General features: G+C 41.9%; 2 protein-coding genes across 6 annotated transcripts; one reads left to right on the forward strand and one right to left on the reverse strand.

The window, feature by feature from the left end:
* Positions 1-1650: 1650 nt before the first annotated feature.
* On the reverse strand, positions 1651-5416 carry LOC106585257 (coiled-coil domain-containing protein 117). 5 transcript variants are annotated; one of them, XM_045706596.1, is made up of 6 exons: positions 5251-5416; positions 4346-4587; positions 4166-4216; positions 3776-4051; positions 3436-3576; positions 1651-2310 (listed from the first exon to the last, which is right to left on the reverse strand). In XM_045706596.1, the coding sequence occupies exons 2-6, from the start codon at positions 4474-4476 to the stop codon at positions 2070-2072; spliced, it is 840 nt and encodes a 279-aa protein (XP_045562552.1). In that variant the 5' UTR covers positions 4477-4587; positions 5251-5416; the 3' UTR covers positions 1651-2069. The 5 variants fall into 5 exon arrangements, with proteins under 5 accessions (XP_045562552.1, XP_045562553.1, XP_045562554.1 ...); XM_045706597.1 differs by having other exon boundaries at positions 4346-4529; positions 5279-5390; XM_045706598.1 differs by having other exon boundaries at positions 4346-4529; positions 5251-5382.
* A 36-nt stretch (positions 5417-5452) lies between these two features.
* tcn2 (transcobalamin II) lies at positions 5453-21110 on the forward strand. The gene is made up of 10 exons (NM_001140261.1): positions 5453-5520; positions 5635-5702; positions 16940-17132; positions 17384-17553; positions 17699-17851; positions 18015-18184; positions 19679-19853; positions 19961-20141; positions 20358-20476; positions 20665-21110. Exons 2-10 carry the CDS (start codon positions 5645-5647, stop codon positions 20724-20726), a joined length of 1281 nt encoding a protein of 426 aa, NP_001133733.1. The 5' UTR covers positions 5453-5520; positions 5635-5644; the 3' UTR covers positions 20727-21110.
* The last annotated feature ends 1871 nt before the right edge of the window (positions 21111-22981 follow it).

A 22981-nucleotide genomic window follows, 5' to 3' on the forward strand; every position in this document is an offset into this window, starting at 1 on the left:
ATATTCAATGTCTGCTTTTTTATTTTTTACCCATCTACCATTAGGTGCCCTTTATTAGAATCTTTGTTTGATATTGACTGCTCGACTGAGGGACCTTACAGATCATTCTATGAGTGGGGTACAGAAATGAGGTAGTCATTCAAAAATGATGTTAAACACTATGATTACACAGAGTCCATGCAACTTATTATGTGATATTTTACTCTTGAACTTATTTAGGCTTGCCATAACCAAGCGGTTGAATATTTATTGACTCAGCTTTAAATGTTTGTATTAATTTGCAAAAGTTTAAAAATATATAATTCCACTTTGACATGATAGGGTATTATGTGTAGGCCAGTGATACACAATCTCAATTTAATCCATTTTAAATTCAGGCTGTAACACAACGAAATGTGGAAAAAGTCAAGGGGTGTGAATAATTTCTGAAGGCACTGAAAATGACCAACAACACCCAACTTTAGAGTAGTTAGGTCTATTTCCCTGCTTTTGTGAGGAGCTGGCTACTTACTGTACTACCTGGAGCAGAATATGTGAGCTGAGGTGAGCAGTCGCTCTGGCACTCCTATATTATTTGTATTATTTCAAGGTTATAGCCTACAAAGAAATACATTGTGAAGAATTTGCGAGTGCAACACTAGGCTGGTAGGGACATAAAGCGCCTCAGCATTTAGTTGTATTAAATCATTATAGCCTATAAATTGTGCATATAGGCTGTGACTTACTTAGAATTAAATACAAATTAAACGAAAAATGCCTTATTAGACTCAGTGCCTTTTTGAATTCATTTTTAGAAACACGAGTTTGGCCAGTCTGTGGCTTCAGGCTCATGCGATGGTGCCTGGAGAGCAGGCCAGCATTGGAGAATATCCTCTCCGCGGTTGCAGAGCCACTGGGATGCTAAACACCCTTTTGGCCACTCTTGCAAGGCTGGGCAGAGATGTATTTATTTAAAAAAAAAATAATAATAATATATAGGTAGGCCTAAAGGTTCAGGCAAAATAACCCTGTCAAAACAGAAAGCTCCTTGAAAGCAGGAATACGCCAGGCCTATTGGGCCAAAATCAACGATGGCCTATTGTATAGATGATATCATTTTTTTAAACAAAACTTTTAAGAGATCTGATTTTTTGTTTAAATACTTTTCTACAATGACACACTTTGCCAGCTACCCACCTAGTTCCTTTCTGTTAGCATGTGCACATAGTAAGTACACCATCATGCTTTTGGGATACGTGTCTTTTCAGATTCCACAATGATTCTTTAGTTGAGGACACTACATCACTGCACTCCTTTTCCTGCTCCTCATCTATGTAAGTCACCTTGATTTAGCATCTGTGTGTTTTATCAGTTTCTTTATGAAAATATTTAGGGAACTCCATGACAGTAGCTAAAGCAAGGGGCTATAGCAGCAGACAAGTAGCCTACAAATGCATGCTGGGAATCTCGCTCCATGCTCCAGTCAAATGGGCAAGCTCAGCTCCTCACTCCACTCAAGCTCTGTTCAGATACTCTGACCTGGAGACTTCCAGCAAAAAAGATAACGATATGCTAACTTCCATCATCTCCAAACTGCACGCAGACATAAAAATGGTATTCATGAGTTCTTCCCACTCTGGGTAAGTAGAAAAAACGACAACAAACCCAACATTCATTTATGTTGTGATGCAGTCACAACCACAAGTCTATTTTGGACGAGACTGAGTATATTTACACTTTGTAGTCAATTTTGACAGTAGAATAAATGTTTGTGACTCATATTTATGACACATAGGGCTGTTTTCTAAATGAGAAGTTTTTTTAGAGGCAGTTGCTCTTTAAATCCAGTATTATCTGACTAACACAAAGAAAGTGGATACTTGCCCTCTTTTGGCCAAGTGGTATACATGTGCCATGCTGCCCAATAGCCTGATCTTGATCCAAAGCAGACGTTCATATCACTGTGAAGCTTTTGGATCTGTCTATGCAGTTTTTTCTGTCTCCATGGCTTCTCTGAGGGTCCAACCAAGTGAACCAAGGCTGAGACCTGTAGCTACTCTGGGCATTCCTGATGCTGGGTCTCAAAAGCCCTACAGCTCCATGTCCTCCTCTCCAGAGCTGTGGGCCCCGGCCCCTGGGCTGCAGTACAGAGGGGAGTATGTCTCCCCTGGGGGGTTTGTGGGGGTGAGGGGAATCTGAGGGGTAAGGGCACTGTGGATCGGGGGTTGCCTGCTGGCAGTCTGCTGCTTCCTCTGCAGGGAGTCTTTCAGCTTTCGAGCCAGCGCATCCTCTGGGAGGCGCCATACTACCAGCTCCATACAGGAGTGGCTCCTACGGGAACAGGAGAGGAACAGGTGAGACGACGGGACTGACAGAGAGAAACTAATAGTGGACACCTCCCTAAATTCTAATGTTTATTCAATACTGGCTATCATGACAGATGGGTCAAGGTTCTACACTAACTTTTCCCACTGTTGGCACTGATGCTACCAACTTTTTCAGTTGGTGGTACCAGCACATGATTTGTTCACACCAATTTTTTAAAGAATTGTTTTTATAATTATTATGTGCCTGCATTCCATACAGAACCAGGCTAATAATGACTAGCCATCTTTTAAATGACCATACCCTTGAGTGCTTACATTGATTTGGATAGATTTACTGTTACAGCACAGAAAAGAGTGTTACAATAATGTGATCAATATATTTATTGCAGATTTTAAAGTGCCACGTGTTCTTTTCTACGAAATCCTTGAGCAGAATTTGAAAAAACGATACTTGATACCATAGCAACAAAAAAAGAAAGTGGGGAGAAGGACTGTGATTTCTTTTTTTTAAATAGAACATGCCATTTTGTTGTTTTTCTATGTCCACAACAATGCTTAAACCACATCAGGGGACACATTTTTTTAGGTGTGGGAAAAACTTAAGACATTTAGATGTTTTTGTGTAGTTACTCTTAAATTGAGATTCACACCAGCCAGACAGTTGTGTTTGCTAGTGGTGTTTCCGTAGCACACTTGTGATGAGGTTTTCAAAAACAAAAGGCCACTGGATTGATGCAAATAATCATGATTTGCCAGTGCCAACTGAAAGCTACTGGCATGAATGAGAAAAATACTGTCCCGGGTCAAGATCAGACAGGAAAGCGAATGATACGTGCATAATTTCAATAGCTGGTGATTTTATCTTTAATTTACAGGCTGAGCAAGTAGCCTATACAGGGTTCATACAGACATTGGCAAGTCAAATTAAAAGGACTTGAGGACTTTTTCAAACACTTAAGTGTTATTTTCAAGGGCCGAAATTGCATATTTTAATGTTGTAATAGCCTATACAAAATAATAATGCCCCTCCTTAAGGTGGGTATGTATTACCATCAAACCTTGCAGGTAGGAAGGTACTTGAGTTAAATGTTCCTCTGAGGTGGGGGATGAGAAGGAGAGGAGTACTTACACAGACTGGGCCACAGTGTGGGGGAGAATGTCACTGATGCCACGCTGAAGCCCCTCCCTCAGACTGTCAGACATCACCAGCACTGGCCGCCTGGGTGCTGGCTCCACATCCAGGTCATCATCATCATCCTCCAGACTGATCCTGACAGAAATAGATTAACTTCACTATATGACAGAGTGTGTATGCAGAGTGTGTAGTGCATGGTGAAGACAAAACAAATGGTGGTAATGCTAATACAAGTTATAGTCAGTAACAATGCACATTGCAATTATGATGAGTTATGGACAGTAACAGAAACTGGAATCTCTCACATTGCCCTCGTAAGGTCTTTATAGCTAACCTTTCCTCAATCTCCTGCAGTCTTCGATGAGCAGACTCCACCTCGATGCAGGAGCCTTCTGCTTCTGGACGGACCAGACGGGAGGGAGACCCGGATATGGGCAGCCCCAGGTTCTTAGTCTCCAGGCAGTGCTGGGGAGGTGCTTGGCTGGCTGATTCAGGTAGAGGGTGGCCGTTGTTGCCTGGTGGCCAGATCTGACACACATTATGGCTGAGGTCATCCAAAGGATCACATCCTGCATCTCCCATCAGCCTCCTCTTTTTGGCACTGCATCCTCTGGAGAACAAACACATATTGATTTGGAGTAAATCATTCCTCCTTTGAAACTAACATGCGCTGCAGAATAAACACTGCTGTTAATTTTATAGATTTTTCCTATTCTTAACTCACTCGTCATCTGTTCTCCTCCTGTGCTTTCTCAGGCATCTTCTCTCCCAACTCCTGAAGAAATAACAATAAAATGTAATGGCAACATGCTAGCAAGTCTGAGTCTTGCAAATCTCCTGCAAAGCACATGGTTGTTACATCTGTGTGTATTGTGCAGCGCTCCCATCACTAGACTCTACTCACGTGCTTGGGGGCGACACTCCCGGCAGGTGTTGACGGGTATTTGCAGGGCCAATATTGATCCCCATTTCAGGGACATTGATTAAGCCAGGGAATGAGTACATGGCAGGCAGAAAGCCCAGCTCGCTACTCATGGGACAGGGATGATGCTCCTGGTTTATTTGAGGTGGAAGAGTTGAACAAAAGCCTCGATGGTAGATGAGCAGACATAAACAAGGACGATAAATTGAGTTCTCGAAGGCCAACTTTGAAAACAGAAATAGATTATTATAAAAATGAACAATTTTACAGGCACGTGTGTAGCTGTCAGTAATGAACAGTTGGATATAGCTAAGTAAGATGTTTTGGTACAGCAGGTATAGCTGTTGTTTTGGTCACCAATCCATCATAACAAATATTACTGTTAGTTACTGTAGCTAATGTCGACTCAGCTAGCTACTAACGCAGAATCTTGTAAATTGTCACTCTTCTAGTCTAGCGTTATGGTAAAGTTATCGGGTCCTGATATTTAACTAGTTTACATAACGTAGACACCCACAGGGTTAGTTCTGTATAATATTTGGTAGCTAGTTAGCAAGCTTGCTAAAATTACGACCAACGTTAGCAAGCTAGCGGATTCAGCTGGTTAGCTGCCTAGCAAACTTAATTTGACAGGAATAAATGCAGTCTTTAACATTACATAAAGGTAGCCCTTCATAATCAGTAAATAATGGCTTGCCTTGCTCTTCTGCAATATATTCGTCTTGGGCTATGTATGTATGTATGTATGGCTAGCAAGCTAACTAACTTAGGTAGCTAGCCAGTTAGCAATAAGCGTACCCGCCCCCTGCCTGTTATTGTTGTTGCTTGTGAACCCATGTTGCAGTTCGAACTTCGAACGCTTGAACGTATTTAGCTAACACACATACCTGTATAACTTTCACTGCGTTTATCTACCTCTTTATTTTCGCTGTCACATGTTCAGCTTTTCTGGGAATAAATTTAATGAATGCAGTGAAGTGAGGTGCTAAGAACCACCAATACACTGCACAACTGCTGATGAAGAATCTAATCGAGCAAAAAAAGTCGTTGACGTTGTAGAAAAGATAGAGCATGCGCTTCTGAGACAACAGGTCACTTGACACGATCATGAGAGCGATGTCGACCTAAAATCAAGTTAATAGCGGTCTTCACGACAGGTAAATGACAGATTTTGATCATCAGCTAACGTTAGGTTGGACAGTTAATTTCACTATAGCTAGTTTTACATGAACTTCTGATTCTAACATTTATTTATTTTTTACCTCTCTAAGGTTGGTCAAAATGTATGCCCTGTACATTGTGAGTGGACTGCTGGCACTGGTTGCAAGCGAAACCTGTGGTAACTATAATTTATCCCAGAAATACAATATTACAACACCTGATTGGTGAACATTTGCTTTTCCGTGACAGTCTCTGTCTTGGCTAGAGGACTAAACTCCACTCCATGGTGAAGGAAGTTTCTGATGAACTTCACCAACGGAGTGGAGCCGATGCAGGCTTTGTGGTAGCGCAGATTACATCGATTTGCTCAAGGTCATTATATAGAAATAATTTATGAAACGCCCACCTATGTTTGTCCTCTGTAGTTGCATGCCTTTGTTTGTCGAAATCCATACTTTTTCATAAAACACAGATTGTTGCTTTTAAGGGTGTTTTCACACTTGGTCCCATTCAGACAATTGTGCAGTGCAAACACTCCAAAGGAACTGCCACCTCAAAAGAGCCACTTAGGCGAACCGAACTGAGACCACCTGGAAAGGTGGGCTGAGTTCGGTTCGCTTGAATTCCTTGGTCCGGTTCCGTTTTTTAGGACAATATGAACGCAACGCTTCGCAGGTTCGTTTGTCATTTCACGCACCACACACTAGACTACTGCTTACCGTTTCTCTTGCCATAAATCCTCACGTTGGTGCCACAAGAGAGAATATGCTGCAGGTTCACGGGAAGAAATGTGTGCTGTTTTTTGGATATTGATTAGCGATTGTCAAGGACTCACAGAAATGCCTAAATGTGGAGTTTAGTTCAGATTTTTTGTTTGCAATATGTAATCTATAGACGGCTTCATAAACTGTTTATTGATTATGGGGTTTGAATAGTGTGCGAAGACAACATTTGGGCAGAATCACAACATTGGGTACAACATATATTCTAGCTTTAAAGGGGCAGTAGCCTATGTAACCGATGTGAAATGGCTAGTTAGTTAGCGGTGGTGCGCGCTAATAACGTTTCAATCGGGTGACATCACTCGCTCTGAGACTTGAAATAGGGTTTCCCTTTGCGTTGCAAGGGCCGCGGCTTTTGTGGCGCGATGGGTAACGATGCTTCGTGGGGTGTCAGTTGTTGATGTGTGCAGAGGGTTCCTGGTTCGAGGGACGGAAGCTATACTGTTACACCTACCTTGGGTGTACAATTTTCAATTACAGCATCATTTATTCTGCAGTTATTATATTGCTATTTATTCTGTTACTATAAACGTGTACATGTTATTGCTATCTTCTGATTACAATTATTGTCTCCATATTTTAATTAAATGCAACCTATTAGCTTCCAAAATGTAAGTAGGTGTATCTAGCTGTCCATAACGCATCTGATTGAATAGCTTGTGCTAGACTTTGTGCATTGAGTGAATGTTGGAAACAGATTTGTTCCTTTCTAAACATAACAATGTGAATGCAAGAGGACTCATTTCACAAAATAGGTAAGGTGAACTGGCAAGAGTTGAGTCCTCATTCAAAGGCAAGGGCAGCGTGAATACAAAATGTTTTTTTTGTGTTGGCATATGCCAGTTATCTCAACAAGCAAACAGTCGGTGGTGGTATTTCAGTAACATTGTTTTTTTAAAGTATGGATTTCAGCAAACAAAGGCATGCAATTACAGATGACAAACAGGTAGGTGGGTGTTTGATGTACTCTTTAAAAAAAAAATTGTTTAACAAGTATTGAATCGATGTAGTCTGAGCTATATTCCGTTGCAACGTGGACTCAAAGCATTTCGTATTATTCTGTACGTAAATCTGAATCACTATTTAGTATATGTTAGGAAGTAAACTTTATTTATAATGAGGGTTTCATGGAGAAAATCGAACCTCTGAAATGAAAATGATGGCCCACCCTTCAGCTAAATATATTTGACCTAAACCCTCTCTGAACACTTTGGGGAAAAAACAAGTGACCCTCCCCTATACCCAAAAGAATAATAATGAGAACATGCCTACCGTTTACCTTCACTTCTTGGACGGACAAAAGCCTTTGATTTGCAGTTTTAGAAACTGTTCTTCATCCTGTAAGCATTACATGGCAACGCAGGAACTTTGATAGCCAGATAGTTGTGGGATCGCAGACTGCCTTGGACAAAAGGTAGTGGTGAAAATATCTCCTTTATAGTAAAAGCATTGCAGGAATCTATCGTATTTACAGGTCTGAGAAAAATATATTTCATAAACATTTCACGCAATTCTACGTAATTGTATATATTAGCGGAATATTTTAATACCATACAATTGACCGGAATTACAGGCTAAGAATGGACAGAGAGGACCATGTGTTCATTTTATATTTCTCCAATGCCAAATCGGTGTGTTTTGTTTGCAATAAAACTGTCACTGTTTGCAAATAATTAAATCTGAGACATTATTAGAACTCTGAGCATGGTTCTTTCAAAAGTTGCGTCTACCTTTCCACCCCAGAAAGAGTAGGCCTACCGACGCAGAAAAGTGCAAGCTACTCTTCTTTTGTGGCTTAACCCAACCCATCGGAATCATGTATTTTACAGCTTGTTTTTAGTATAAAGCATCGCAGACCAAAGCGTTGTTATAGATCACTTTATATAATTGGAATCATTTTCTTATCTTAACATCTTAAGCTAACAAGGGGTAGGCCTGTGCTTTAAAAAAAATATAATAAAAAGTTAGGCGGATGGCATACCCTCTCATGCCCCCTCAATTCGAGTCTTAGTTTTAACTTAAAAGCCCTTCACTGACACGGAGGTAGGCTATTTAAAGAGTGCGTGGTGGGTGGAGGAATTGACCCACAAATCTATGGATATAGCTGCCTATAGCCTAATTTACATCTGTTAAACAGGTAGGCCTACCTCTTATTTCTTAAATAGCAAGAAATAAGCTCCAACACAAAGCCCTCTTGTCTAAAATGCTAAATTCCATGATGAGATTCGAACACGCAACCTTTGGGCTGCTAGACGTTCGCGCTATACGCCCACCCATCCACCCTCCTCTCGTTATATGCCCACCCATCCACCCTCCTCTCGTTATACGCCCACCCATCCACCCTCCTCTCGTTATACGCCCACCCATCCACCCTCCTCTCGATTTTGCCTTAATTAGGGATAGGTGTTCCGTCAACGGTACAGTTGTAAATCATGTATCATCGCACATTTTAGAGAAACAGTAAATGTCGGTACATACAAGTGTTTTATATCGGCTGAAAGCTTCAATTCTTGTTAATATAACTGCACTGTCCAATTTACATTAGCTATTACTGCGAAAAAATGCCATGCTATTGTTTGAGGAGAGCTCCTAACAACAAAACACTTTTTTCATCACGATAGATTTGATAAATTCACCTCATTCTGAAATCTTCTGAAATCTTGCTCTGATTTATCATCCCAAGGGTCCCAGAGATAACATGAAGTGTCGTTTTGTTAGATAAAATCATTTTTCATATCCTGAAAAGGTCCATATAGCATGCACGATCAATTTTGTATTTCCACTCGTTCAATTTGCAAAGAAAGGAATCTGAAAATCAAACCCTAAACGTTGTTTCAACCAGTCAAATTACGTTCGTATTTATTCCTCAGAGATCCTAGAACGTAACCAGACTTCACTATATCATTAGGTGTAGTATATCCTATAGGACACAACATTTGGTCAGAGAGTGACGCATTCATGGTGTGCCGATGACAGAGGTGGTCTTCACTTGATTGACTGTAACTTTGTCAAATAAGCACCAATCGGGGTCAAAGCTAGCTAGATAGCCAATGAGCTGGGCTTTACGGGAGTATGCGGAAACCACGTATCTGTGGTTTTGCTGCTAAACTTATGCGACAGCAAGCCTTTTCCTTTTGGACAAAAATTGCAAGAATATGGAGAGTTATGAAGTTGTTGAATGTTGAACTTACAATATGGCTACTAATACTGGAAAAGCTAAATCAAAGTCCAAGTATACAGATTTGATGATATTCTTGCAGAAAAATGTAATGTAAATGTGTCCTTCACGATTTGCCCAAATGTACCTGGGTGACTTCACACTAAATGCAGCTTGCTCATACTTCAAGTTATCAGTCTGAAACTTTGCACATACACTGCTACCCTCTTGTGGACACCATCGTTGTTGTATTTTCTTCTACCAGATCTATTGTGTTATATTCTCCTACATTAAATTCACATTTCCACAAACATCAAAGTATTTCCTTTCAAATGGTACCAAGAATATGCATATCCTTGCTTCAGGGCCTGAGCTACAGATTTGGGTATGTCATTTTAGGCGAAAATTGAAAAAAAATTGATTGTCTCAGATTTACATTTACTATGTTACATCTAGTATATGAGACCAGTCTGTGATTCCAGAAAGCCTGGTCTCCGCTCCACCCAGGTTGGTGAAGTTCATCAGAAACTTCCTTCACCTGAGTTTCCTCACAAATGCATTTACTCAACACTAGTTATTTGAAGAAATGACTAAGAGCCACTGGGAAAATTCCAGATTTGGTTAGACGTGATGCACCGATACTCAAATCAAATTTTATTGGTCACATGTAGATGTTAATGTGAGTGTAGTGAAACGCTTGTGCTTCTAGTTCCGACAGTGCAGTAATATTTAACAAATTCACAACGACTACCTTATACACACACAATGTAAGGGGATGGAATAAGAATATGTACAGTTGAAGTCGGAAGTTTACATACACCTTAGCCAAATACATTTAAACTCAGTTTTTCACAATTCCTGACATTTAATCCTAGTAAAAATTCCCTGTCTTAGGTCAGTTAGGATCACCACTTTATTTTAAGAATGTGAAATGTCAGAATAATAGTAGAGAGAGTGATTTATTTCAGCTTTTATTTCTTTCATCACATTCCCAGTGGGTCAGAAGTTTACATACACTCAATTAGTATTTGATAGCATTGCCTTTTAATTGTTTAACTTGGGTCAAACATTTTGGGTAGTCTTCCACCATCTTCCCATAATAAGTTGGGTGAATTTTGGGCCATTCCTCCTGACGGAGCTGGTGTAACTGAGTCAGGTTTGTAGGCCTCCTTGCTCGCACACGCTTTTTCAGTTCTGCCCACAACTTTTCTCTAGGATTGACGTCAGGGCTTTTTGATGGCCACTCCAATACCTTGACTTTGTTGTCCTTAAGCCATTTTGCCACAACTTTGGAAGTATGCTTGGGGTCATTGTCCATTTGGAAGACCCATTTGCGACCAAGCTTTAACTTCCTGACTGATGTCTTGAGATGTTGCTTCAATATATCCACATAATTTTCCTCCCTCATGATGCCATCTATTTTGTGAAGTGCACCAGTCCCGCCTGCACCCCCATGCTTCACGGTTGGGATGGTGTTCTTCGGCTTGCAAGCCTCCCCCCTTTTCCTCCAAACATAACGATGGTCATTATGGCCAAACAGTTCTATTTTAGTTTCATCAGACCAGAGGGCATTTCTCCAAAAAGTACTATCTTTGTCCCCATGTGCAGTTGCAAACCGTAGTCTGGCTTTTTTATGGCGGTTTTGGAGCAGTGGCTTCTACCTTGCTGAGCGGCCTTTCAGGTTATGTCGATATAGGACTCGTTTTACTGTGGATATAGATACTTTTGTACCTGTTTCCTCCAGCATCTTCACAAGGTCCTTTGCTGTTGTTCTGGGATTGATTTTCACTTTTCGCACCAAAGTACGTTAATCTCTAGGAGACAGAACACGTCTCTTTCCTGAGCGGTATGACGGCTGCGTGGTCCCGTGGTGTTTATACTTGCGTACTATTGTTTGTACAGATGAACGTGGTACCTTCAGGCGTTTGGAAATTGCTCCCAAGGATGAACCAGACTTGTTGAGGTCTACAATTTTTTTGTCTGAGATCTTGGCTGATTTCTTTAGATTTTCCCATGATGTCAAGCAAAGAGGCACTGAGTTTGAAGGTAGGCTTTGAAGTACATCCACAGGTACACCTCCAATTGACTCAAATTATGTCAATTAGCCTATCAGAAGCTTCTAAAGCCATGACATCATTTTCTGGAATTTTCCAAGCTGTTTAAAGGCACAGTCAACTTAGTATATGTAAACTTCTGACCCACTGGAATTGTGATACAGTCAAATAATCTGTCTGTTAACAATTGTTGTTAGAATTACTTGTGTCATGGACAAAGTAGATGTCCTAACCGACTTGCCAAAACTATATTTTGTTAACCTTTCTTGGGTAGGGGGCAGTATTTTCACGTCCGGATGAAAAGCGTGTCCAAAGTAAACTGCCTGTTACTCAGGCCCAGAAGCTAAGATATGCATATAATTGATTTGGATAGAAAACACTCTACTTTCTAAAACTGTTAAAATAATGTCTGTGAGTATAACAGAACTGATATGGCAGGCGAAAACCCAGAGGACAAACCATCCCCCCAAAATTATAATTTCAGCCTACCACTATTTTCAATGGCTGTCACTTTTATTATAAGGTGAAGTCCTCCCAGATTGCAGTTCCTAGGGCTTCCACTAGATGTCAAGTCTTTAGAAAGTTTTAGGCTGGTTTTTGGAAAAATGAGCCAGAAATTGTAGTTTTTCTAGGTGGCTCCCATTTTGGCTGTAGTGTTTCCAAGTGCGTGAATGAGAGCGCCTTCTTCGGTATTTTCCTCCGGTAAAGACAACGATTCTCTGTCTTTAAATGTTATTGTTTATTTACGTATTAGGGTACCTAAGGTTTGATTATAAACTTTGTTTGACTTGTTTGGAAAAGTTTATTAGTAACGTTTGGGATTCATTTTGCATGCATTTTGATGGAGGGAAACTGGGTGGATTATTGACTGAAGCGCTCCAGCTAAACTGAGTTTTTATGGATATAAAGAAGGACATTATCGAACAAAAGGACCATTTGTGATGTAATTGGTACCTTTTGGAGTACCAACAGAAGAAGATCATCAAAGGTAAGGCATTTATTATATCGCTATTTCTGACTTTCGTGTTGCACCTGCCTGGTTGAAACAGGTTTTTCATGGTTTTGTATGCGGGGCGCTGTCCTCGGATAATCGCATGGTGTGCTTTTGCCGTAAAGCCCTTTTGAAATCTGACACCGCAGCTGGATTAACAAGAAGTTAAGCTTTGTTTTGATGTATTACACTTGTGATTTTATGAAAGTTAAATATTTATAATTCTGTAGTTTGAATTTCGCGCTCTGCAATTTCACCGGATGTTGCCCATAAGAAGTTAACAAGAAATTTGTGGAGTGGTTGAAAAACAAGTTTTTGTGACCCCAACCTAAGTGTATGTAAACTTCCGACTTCAACTGTACATATAAATATGGACGCGCGATGGCCGTGCGGCATAGGCAAGATGCGATAGATGGTATAAAATACAGTATATACACATGAGATGAGTAATGTAGGATATGTAAACATTATTAAAGTGGCATTATTTAAAGAGACTAGTCATATCTTTTATTAAATCAATTTATTAAAGTGGCCAGTGATTTGAGTCTGTTGGCAGCAGCCTCTATGTTAGTGATGGCTATTTAACAGTCTGATGGCCTTGAGATAGAAGCTGTTTGTCAGTCTCTCGGGCCCAGCTTTGATGCACCTGTACTGACCTCGCCTTCTGGATGATAGCGGGGTGAACAGGCAGTGGCTTGGGTGGTTGTTGTCCTTTGATTATATTTTTGGCCTTCCTGTGACATCGGGTGCTGTAGGTGTCCTGGAGGGCAGGTAGTTTGCCCCCGGTGATGTGTTGTGCAGACCGCACTACCCTCTGGAGAGCCTTGTGATTGAGGGCGGTGCAGTTCCCTTACCAGGCAGTGATACAGCCCGACAAGATGCTCTCGATTGTGCATCTGTAAAAGTTTGAGGGTTTTAGGTGACAAGCCAAATTGGCGCTGTTGCACCTTCTTAACCATGCTGTCTGTGTGGGTGGACCATTTCAGTTTGTCTGTGATGTGTATGCCGAGGAACTTAACTTTCCACCATCTCCACTACTGTCTTGTCGATGTGGATAGTGGGGTGCTCCCTCTGCTTTTTCCTGAAGTCCACGATCATCTCCTTTGTTTAATTGACGTTGAGTGAGAGGTTATTTTACTGGCACCACACTCCGAGGGCCCTCACCTCCTCCCTGTAGGCTGTCTCGTCGTTGTTGGTAATCAAGCCTACCACTGTAGTGTCGTCTGAAAACTTGATGATTGAGTTGGAGGCGTGCATGGCCACGCAGTCATGGGTGAACTGGGAATACAGGAGAGGGCTGAGAAGACACCTTGTGGGGCCCCAGTATTGAGGATCAGCGGGGTGGAGATGTTGTTTCCTACCTTCACCACCTGGGGGTGGCCAGTCAAAGTCCAGGACCCAGTTGCACAGGGTGGGGTCGAGACCCATGGTCTCAAGCTTGATGAGTTTGGAGGGTGCTATGGTGTTGAATGCTGAGCTGTAGTCAATGAACAGCCTTCTTACATAGGTATGTCCAGATGGGATAGGGCAGTGTGATGGTGATTGTGTCGTCTGTGGATGTTCCTGTGAATGTTATTGTCTGAGGCTACCCGGAACATATCCCAGTTAACGTGATCGAAGCAATCTTGAAGCGTGGAATCCAATTGGTCAGACCAGCGTTGGATAGACCTAAGCACGTGCGCTTCCTGTTTTAGTTTCTGTCTATAGGAGGGGAGCAAAAAGATGGAGTCATGGTCAGATTTGCCCAAGGGAGGGTGGGGGAGGGCCTTGTATGCATCGCAGAAGTTAGAGTAGCAGTGGTCCAGTGTTTTGCTTGAGCGGGTACAACAATCAATGTGCTGGTAGAATTTAGGTAGCCTTGTTCTCAAATTAGCTTTGTTGAAATCCCCAGCTACAATAAATGCAGCCTCAGGATATATGGTTTCCAGTTTACATAGAGTCCAGTGAAGTTCTTTCAGGGCCGTCGAGGTATCTGCTTGGGGGGGATATACACGGTTGTGACTATAATCGAAGAGAGATAATGCGGTCGGCATTTGATTGTAAGGAATTCTAGGTCAGGTGAACAAAAGGACTTGAGTTCCTGTATGTTGTTATGATTACACCATGAGTTGTTAATCATGAGGCATACACACCTGCCCTTCTTAGCAGAGAGATGTTTGTTTTTGTCGACACGACCCATGAAGAAACCCGGTGGCTGTACCGACTCTGACAACATATCCTGAGTGAGCCATGTTTCCGTGAAACAGAGAATGTTACAATCTCTGATGTCTTTCTGTAAGGCAACTCGTGCCCTAATTTCGTCCACCTTGTTATCTAGAGACTGGACATCGGCAAGTAACATGCTCGGAAGTGGTGGTTGGTGTCCTCGCCTTCTAAGTCTGACCAGGAGGCCGCTCCGTTTGCCTCTCCTGCAGCGACAAAGTTGTTTTGGGTTTGACTCTGGGATTAGATCCCATGTCCAGAGTGGAGGTCCAAACAAAGGATCCGTTTCTGGAAAGTCGTATTCCTGGTCGTAATGTTGGTAAGTTGACGTCGCTCTTATATCCAATAGTTCTTCCCAGGTGTTTGAAATAACACTTAAGATTTTCTGGGCTAATGTAAGAAATAATACATTAAAAAAACAAATTACTGCGTAGTTTCCTAAGGACGTGAGGCGACCATCTCTGTCGGCGCCATCTTGCTAAACGATACTCTTGGACATCATCAGCACAATAATCCATAGCTAACGTCACTCCCTCTGTGTCACCAATGTTTAATAAATATGACCCTTCGCTAAGCCCCGCCTCCTTCTTGGTTACTGTTGCAACCTCGGACTAGCCCAATTCCGCATTCAACCACTGGCGAAATCCCCTCTCAATGATCTCAAACTGTCTTTCTAATACACAATGAAATGACACCCTGACTACCCCATGCTAATTAGGAAACTCTTGGGTATGTTGTGGTAGACTGTCATTACAATTGCTTCACGGTAACCTGGTAAAATTATGTTAGTAGTGTAGCTGGCCACTGAATGGGTCTGAATTCACTGTCAGCATGCAGTCAAGCTAACTAGTGCTCTCAAATCATATCCTGATGTTGACAGCAGATGGGAGTTGTATTCATAACATTTCTAACTTAACTAGTATTCATACATTGAGAAAACAAGTTATATAAAGTGGTTTGCTAGCTAGCTGGCGTTAGCAACATTTGGCGGTAAATAAGACTGAGCTAACCAGCTGAACTAGCAAACAATATAACAAAAGTACAAATTCAGATTCCAACAGGCTCTGCATTTCAGGAATCACAGTAGCAATTACTCCTGGTATACTGTTAAATTATTTAGCCATTTTAAACATTTTATAAAATAAAAAGTAAATTCTATTCATTTTTACATGTAGCAATGATGTGAAGCAGAGTGGAAGTTATATTATGTCAGGCACCTGCAGCAGACCCATGTTTGGAAAGTCTGTTTATTAATATGTTCCTGTTGATATTATTTGGATATCCTTTTGTCCTATTATAAGAAGCAACCCCACGGACAATCGGCAGAGTAAATTCAAATGGAATTTCATTCAACAGTCGCGACAGACTGTAAATGTACTTGACTGTTGTCCAAGGGACAGCATAGGAATGTCGGGGCTAAGAGTTGGTAAACTTTGATCCACTTCATCCACTGCAGGACTTTTCAATGATTTTGCAATGAATTGTTTGATGTGTCTGAATAGATAATGCACAGCCCCTCTTGTTGAACAAATCTACTGTGATGAAAATAATCTCACTTGTCGTGCCACCTCTGATCTGTTAAAGTTCTGTAATTTGATGCACATAATTGATTTCATGTTGCTAAGGCATTCTTACCAGTACATCAGTCTACCACCATACTATTGTTAGCTCCTGGGAAACCCCACGGTGACTGGGATCACAGCGACCAGGGTAGACTGACTATGAGCCTGTACTTTGTCCTAGTATGAGTCAGTTACATCAAGGTGACATTGGGAGAAGTCATGCTTAACGACACAAATTGGCTGCCTTGTGAAAATTCATTTGGTTTTTAAGTTGCTGATGTCTTTGCTTTTCTTTGTGTATGATTGCTGAAACACAGGAAACACTGATTGGAGAAGTCATGCTTAAGGACACATTGGCTGCCTTGTGGGAATTCATGTGGTTATTAAGTTGCTGATGTCTTTGCTTTTTCATATGATTGCTGATACAGCACAGGAAACACTGGTTGTGCAATGCTTTGACCTAGATTAGAGTCTGAGGATACTATATTTATATCATCTCAGTTAGCACACAGCTGGTCTTTTGTAATCTTACTGTAGGTTTATTAGTCCAATCTCTTACAGAACATATCTTTGGTAACATTGGAAGTTATCCTTGCGCAAGTTATTCATCTTGTACTTTTGCTATAATGTACTATTGTTGTTGCTTCAACCCATATTATGTGTCCAGATCCTGTAGGATCGGAACATAGTGAGCTGCTCCTCTCACTCAATAAGAAGCTGCTGCGTTCTCTGGAGGACCAGGAAACAGCCCCTAATCCGAGTGTGCACCTGTCCCTGCGTCTGTCCACTCACCACAACCTTGGCAAGGAGAGTGATCACCTGAATGCACTCAAAACATATTTACACAATGACATTGAGAGGTAAAAGGTCATATTTATAAAGCCATTTTATTGCACATTTCTAGATGTCATTGTGTGTTTCATTCTTGATAATGACCTAGTTGTGCAAACGTCCTTTTATGTAGTCAATGGCTTCAAAACTACCTGCAGTGCATTTGTATCCAGTTTCTGGTTCTGTATTTACGATTGATACGTTTGAGATTAAATTGAAGTATCTTTACCCATCACAACTCTCCTGTATCTCCCCCTTACCCTATATCCTCTGCTCTCAGCTCTCTGGCTAATAGCCAGCCAGTGGTGGGTCTCCTGGCCCTTTACACTCTGGCCCTGAAGGCCTCCTGCTATGATCTCAACACCCTGACCTTCACCGTCAACCAGAGGAGCGAGACCCTGCTGACTCATCTCAAGAGACAGATGGCACTGGAGAAAGAGCACATCACCTGTAAGCCTCCTCATTCCTCCGTCTGACCCTTACCATCTTTGTTAATGCTCTATCAAATTTGCCATCATACTTTATTTGTTCTCAGTCGCTGTTACTGTTTAAGTATTTTATCTGATATGTTTTTGTGTCCATCTTTCTCCTGCAGTCAGTCACCGTCCGCTGACAAATTACTACCAGTACTCTCTAGGCGTGCTGGCACTGTGTGTGAGTGAAGTTAGAGTCAACTCTCACGTCAGCAAGAAACTCATCGGGGCTGTAGACCATGGACATATCAAACATGGAGACTCCGACTGCATCGGTTAAGTGTGACCAAGGAAATCCAGGAGCATCTCCAAACTCTGATTCTGTTTTCCTACAGTTAAAATGTATTTCCTCACACTGGCTCCCTCCAATCAGATTCTCTATAGGTGATTTCATGGAGATGATGCTAAATCCTTGCTTTATCCCCTCTCTTTCTTTAGACACGTTTGCCATGGCTGGAATGGCCCTACAGTGCCTGAAGGAGTCTGACACTCAGGTGCAGGATGCGGCTCTTGACAAGGCCCTGGGCGTCATCAAGCGGAAGCTACTGGACTCCCGGCGGGCTGATGGTCACATGGGCAATGAGTTCAGCACAGGCCTGGCAGTGCAGGTAAGGACTGGGTCACTTCCCCCCTCTAGGCCTACAGTGCCTTTGGAAAGTATTCAGACCCCTTTGAGTTTTTCCACGTTTTGTTACGTTACAGCCTTATTCTAAAATGTATTAAATCGTTTTTTTTTCCCCCCTCATGAATCTACACACAATACCCCATAAAGACAAAGCAAAACCAGGTTAAGACATTTTTGCTCATTTCTAATAACAAAAAAAAGATCACATTTACGTAAGTATTCAGACCCTTTACTCAATACCTTGTGGGAAGCACCTTTGGCAGTGACTACAGCCTCGAGTCTTCTAGGGTATGACGCTACATGCTTGGCATAGCTGTATTTGGGGAGTTTCACTCATTTTTCTCTGCAGATCCTCTCAAGCTCTGTCAGGTTGGATGGGGAGCCTTGCTGCACAGCTATTTTCAGGTCTCTCCAGAGATGTTCGATCAGGTTCAAGTCCAGGCTCTGGCTAGGTCACTCAAGGACATTCAGAGACTTGCACTGAAGACACTCCTGCGTTGTCTTTGCTGTGGGCTTAGGGTTGTTGTCCTGTTGGAAGGTGAACCTTTGCCCCAGTCTTGAGGTCCTGACCGCTCTGGAGCAGGTTTTCATCAAGGATCTCTCTGTACTTTGCTCCGTTCATCTTTGCCTTGATCCTGACTAGTTTCTCAGTCCCTGCCACTGAAAAACGTCCCCACAGAAGGATGCCGCAAACCACCATGCTTCACCGTAGGGATGGTGCCAGGTTTCCTCCAGATGTGACGCTTGGCATTCAGGCCAAAGAGTTCAATCTTGGTTTCATCAGAACAGAGAATCTTGTTTCTCATGGTCTGAGAGTCTCTAGGTGCCTTTTGGCAAACTCCAAGTGGGCTGTCCTGCCTTTTACTGAGGAGAGGCTTCCGCCTGGCCAGTCTACCATAAAGGCCTGCTTGGTGGAGTGCTGCAGATATGGTTGTCCTTCTGGAAGGTTCTCCCATCTCCACAGAGGAACTCTAGAGCTCTGTCAGAGTGACCATCGGGTTCTTGGTCACCTCCCTGACCAAGGCCCTTCTCCCCCAATTGCTTAATTTGGTCGGGGGGCCAGCTCTAGGAAGAGTCTTGGTGGTCACAGGTGGACTCCAATGAAGTTGTGGAAACATCTCAAGGATGATCAATGGAAACAGGATGCACCTGAGCTCAATTTCGAGTCTCATCGCAAAGGGTCTGAATACTTATGTAAATAAGGTACCTGTTTTTTTTTTTTTATTAATTTGCTAAAATTTCTAAACGTGTTTTTTTGCTTTGTCATTAAGGGGTATTGTGTGTAGATTGCTGAGGATTGTTTATTTAATCAATTTTAGAATAACGTAACTACATTTTGAAAAAGGCATGGGGTCTGAATACTTTTCTAAGGCTCTGTATATCAACCTGTGCAGCATTTACATAAATGTCTGATTGGAGCAATATAAGCATTTCCCATGGGAATAACATAGTGTGTCCCTGTGTCCCTGTGTCCCAGGCCCTGCTGGCTATGGGCAGCCAGGTGCAGGAGTGTTCTACCTCAATGGAGGCCATGAGGTCAGATGTGAGGAAGGGAACATATCTCAACCCCATGGCCATGTCCCAAACTCTGCCTGCCCTCCAGCAAAAGACCTATCTGCAAGTCAAGGGCAAGCAGTGCCGCAATGAGGATGGCAAGTGCTGCGTTATCATCAAACCCAACAGTGGTCAATCTGTTTTTGAGGTGTGATCCTCCTCACTCTTACTTACTGCCTCTGCTTTGTTGCGTTTTCCTCTACAGACAGCCTGGTCCTGGAGGCCAGGCAGCCAGTGATGGTGTTACAGAGCAATACCAAAGTAGCCCTAAAGTTGAAGGTCGTCAAATCACATGGGGCTCCTGATGTCTATTCTGTTGACGTGCCAACGGGCACCTCATTGGTTTATGCCCTTGAACTCCTTCAAAAGAAGAACATTGGCTTCACGTGAGTTAATGGGGCGCTTTTATAGTTATTTTGGTTGATATGTTAATCAAGTTCCAAATTGATACTTTTTGGAGAGCTAATTTGTATTATTTACATTGCTTACAACTCAGAAAACGTTGTAGAACTTCCCAGTGTGGTGGTGAATAGCTTAGTGTCATATCACAAGTTTAACATGATGAACTCTCCTCCTTGCTCTGTCCTCTGCCTACACTGCAGGTTTGAGAAGGAGACCAGCCTGTGGGGACCCTTCCTGAGCATGGTGAATGGGGAACGGGCTCGACAGACCGACCGTAGATACTGGCGCCTCTCCTCAGGCGGCAACGCTCTCAGCCAGGGTGAGAACAGAGGGTTATATCGCATAGGAAACACATACACAAATGCACATGCAAAATACACAACTTTCCTATGTCGTTACTAGTTATTGCTCAACAATACAATGAATGTCTTAATTGCTTTTATCCAAACATTGATTTCCTTCCTACTGTGACTAAAGATCAAACGATGATTTGGTTTCTCTCATTAGGTATCAAAGACTTCAAGATTGAGACGGCTCAACAGATCACCATCGAAAACACCAGCTACTGAGAATCAAGATGTTTGAAGCACAGTGATTGAAAAGGTGTCATGTCAAGTTATCTTATGTGAAAGCAATCCAACTCAACAATGTGATTTATAGTGTCATGTACTAGGATATTTTGGAGTAAAAAAATTGTAGAGATCTTAGGATTCTCAAAGGTTTGCAACAACTTTTATGGACTTGATTCATTTCCCCAGTGAATATGAATAGTTCATTTTAGCAGAGACTCATGACTTTCTTCACTTTTATCTCTATGGATTAAACACATTGTGAATTAACATTTATAGAGAATATAATTGCCTTTTTATACTTAACATTTCATAATCTTTTTTTGGTTTTAATGTATGGTTTAAACGTTTTGCATTTGAATAAACAAGATAAACCTTTGACTATATTTGTCTGCTTTATTTCTTCATTTGAGCAGTATTGTATTAAGGGTTGGGGTGGCCATTGTTTCCAAAAAGAAATAGGCTAAGCCTACTCTCCAGTCATTTGTATAAGTAAATAATTCTGATAAAGTGGAGGTGAGAATGAAATTAAAGTCAAATTACCTCACATCACCCCTGAATTTCACACATAGCTTGTTATTTATCCAGGATTAGGCGTCAACAGCAGGTGGCAGAAGCTATGTACAAGCTGTACAAGCTTTTTGACAAGTGGAAATGCAGTCTGCCTAAATGAGGTATAATAAGAATGGTCTGCCTGTCCAAAACACCACTAGTTACCGCAGACACAAAGTAAAAATTGGCTTTATTGTAAAGATTCCTCAAAAGAAAAATGTGGTTTTAAGGTTAGGCATGAAGTTTAAAATCAGATTTTAAAAAGAGAAGTTAACCAAGGTAGCATTACTCATTGTGTATTTATTCTTCATGTTATTGTTCCAACAAAAAAATGTCTGCATTGTTGGGAAAGGCCCGTAGTAAGTAAGCATTTCAGTGTTAGTCTACAAAGGGGTCTTCCCTGTGGCTCAGTTGGTAGAGCATGGTGTTTGCAACGCCAGCATGGTGTGGGTTCGATTCCCACGGGGGGCCAGTACAAAAAATAACAAATATTTTTTTTTTAAATGCATGAAATGAAATGTATGCATTCACTACTGTAAGTCGCTCTGGATAAGAGCATCTGCTAAAATGACTAAAATGTAAAAAAAAAAAGCATGTGACAAATGATTATGATGTTGACATTGTAGAAATAGGCAGGGTTTAGGTATTTGTGGCTGTGGTAACTAGTGACGACCCAAAATATCCTCCGTTGGCAAGCAATTGTCAGATGAGGGTCGTCACCAAAGCCACGTAAACCCTGCCTATTTCTACAATGTATCTTCTCAAATCGATCACTGCCCGCACCTGCTCGCCCGTCCAGCATCACTACTCTGGACGGCTCTGACTTAGAATACGTGAAAAACTACAAATACCTGGGTGTCTGGTTAGACTGTAAACTCTCCTTCCAGACTCACATTAAGCATCTCCAATCCAAAATTAAATCTAGAATCGGCTTCCTATATCGCAACAAAGCATCCTTCACTCATGCTGCCAAACATACCCTCGTAAAACTGACCATCCTACTGATCCTCGACTTTGGTGATGTCATCTATAAAATAGCCTCCAACACTCTACTCAACAAACTGGATGCAGTCTATCACAGTGCCATCTGTTTTGTCACCAAAGCCCCATACACTACCCACCATTGCGACCTGTATGCTCTCCTTGGTTGGCCCTCGCTTCATACTCGTCGCCAAACCCACTGGCTACAGGTTATCTACAAGTCTCTGCTAGGTAAAGCCCCGCCTTATCTCAGCTCACTGGTCACCATAGCAGCACCCACTCGTAGCACGCGCTCCAGAAGGTATATCTCACTGGTCACCACCAAAGCCAATTCCTCCTTTGGTCGTCTTTCCTTCCAGTTCTCTGCTGCCAATGACTGGAACGAACTGCAAAAATCTCTGAAGCTGGAGACTCATATCTCCCTCACTAGCTTTAAGCACCAGCTGTCAGAGCAGCTCACAGATCACTGCACCTGTACATAGCCCATCTGTAAACAGCCCACCTACTGTATCTACCTACCTCATCCCCATACTGTATTTATTTATTTATCTTGCTCCTTTGCACCCCAGTATCTCTACTTGCACATTCATCTTCTGCACATCTACCATTCCAGTGTTTAATTGCTATATTGTAATTACTTCGCCACCATGGCCTATTTATTGCCTTAACTTACCTCATTTGCACTCACTGTATATAGATTTTTTGTTTTCTTTTGTTCTACT

The sequence above is a fragment of the Salmo salar genome, chromosome ssa24 (assembly GCF_905237065.1).
Source record: "Salmo salar chromosome ssa24, Ssal_v3.1, whole genome shotgun sequence".
NCBI classification, from domain to species: domain Eukaryota; kingdom Metazoa; phylum Chordata; class Actinopteri; order Salmoniformes; family Salmonidae; genus Salmo; species Salmo salar.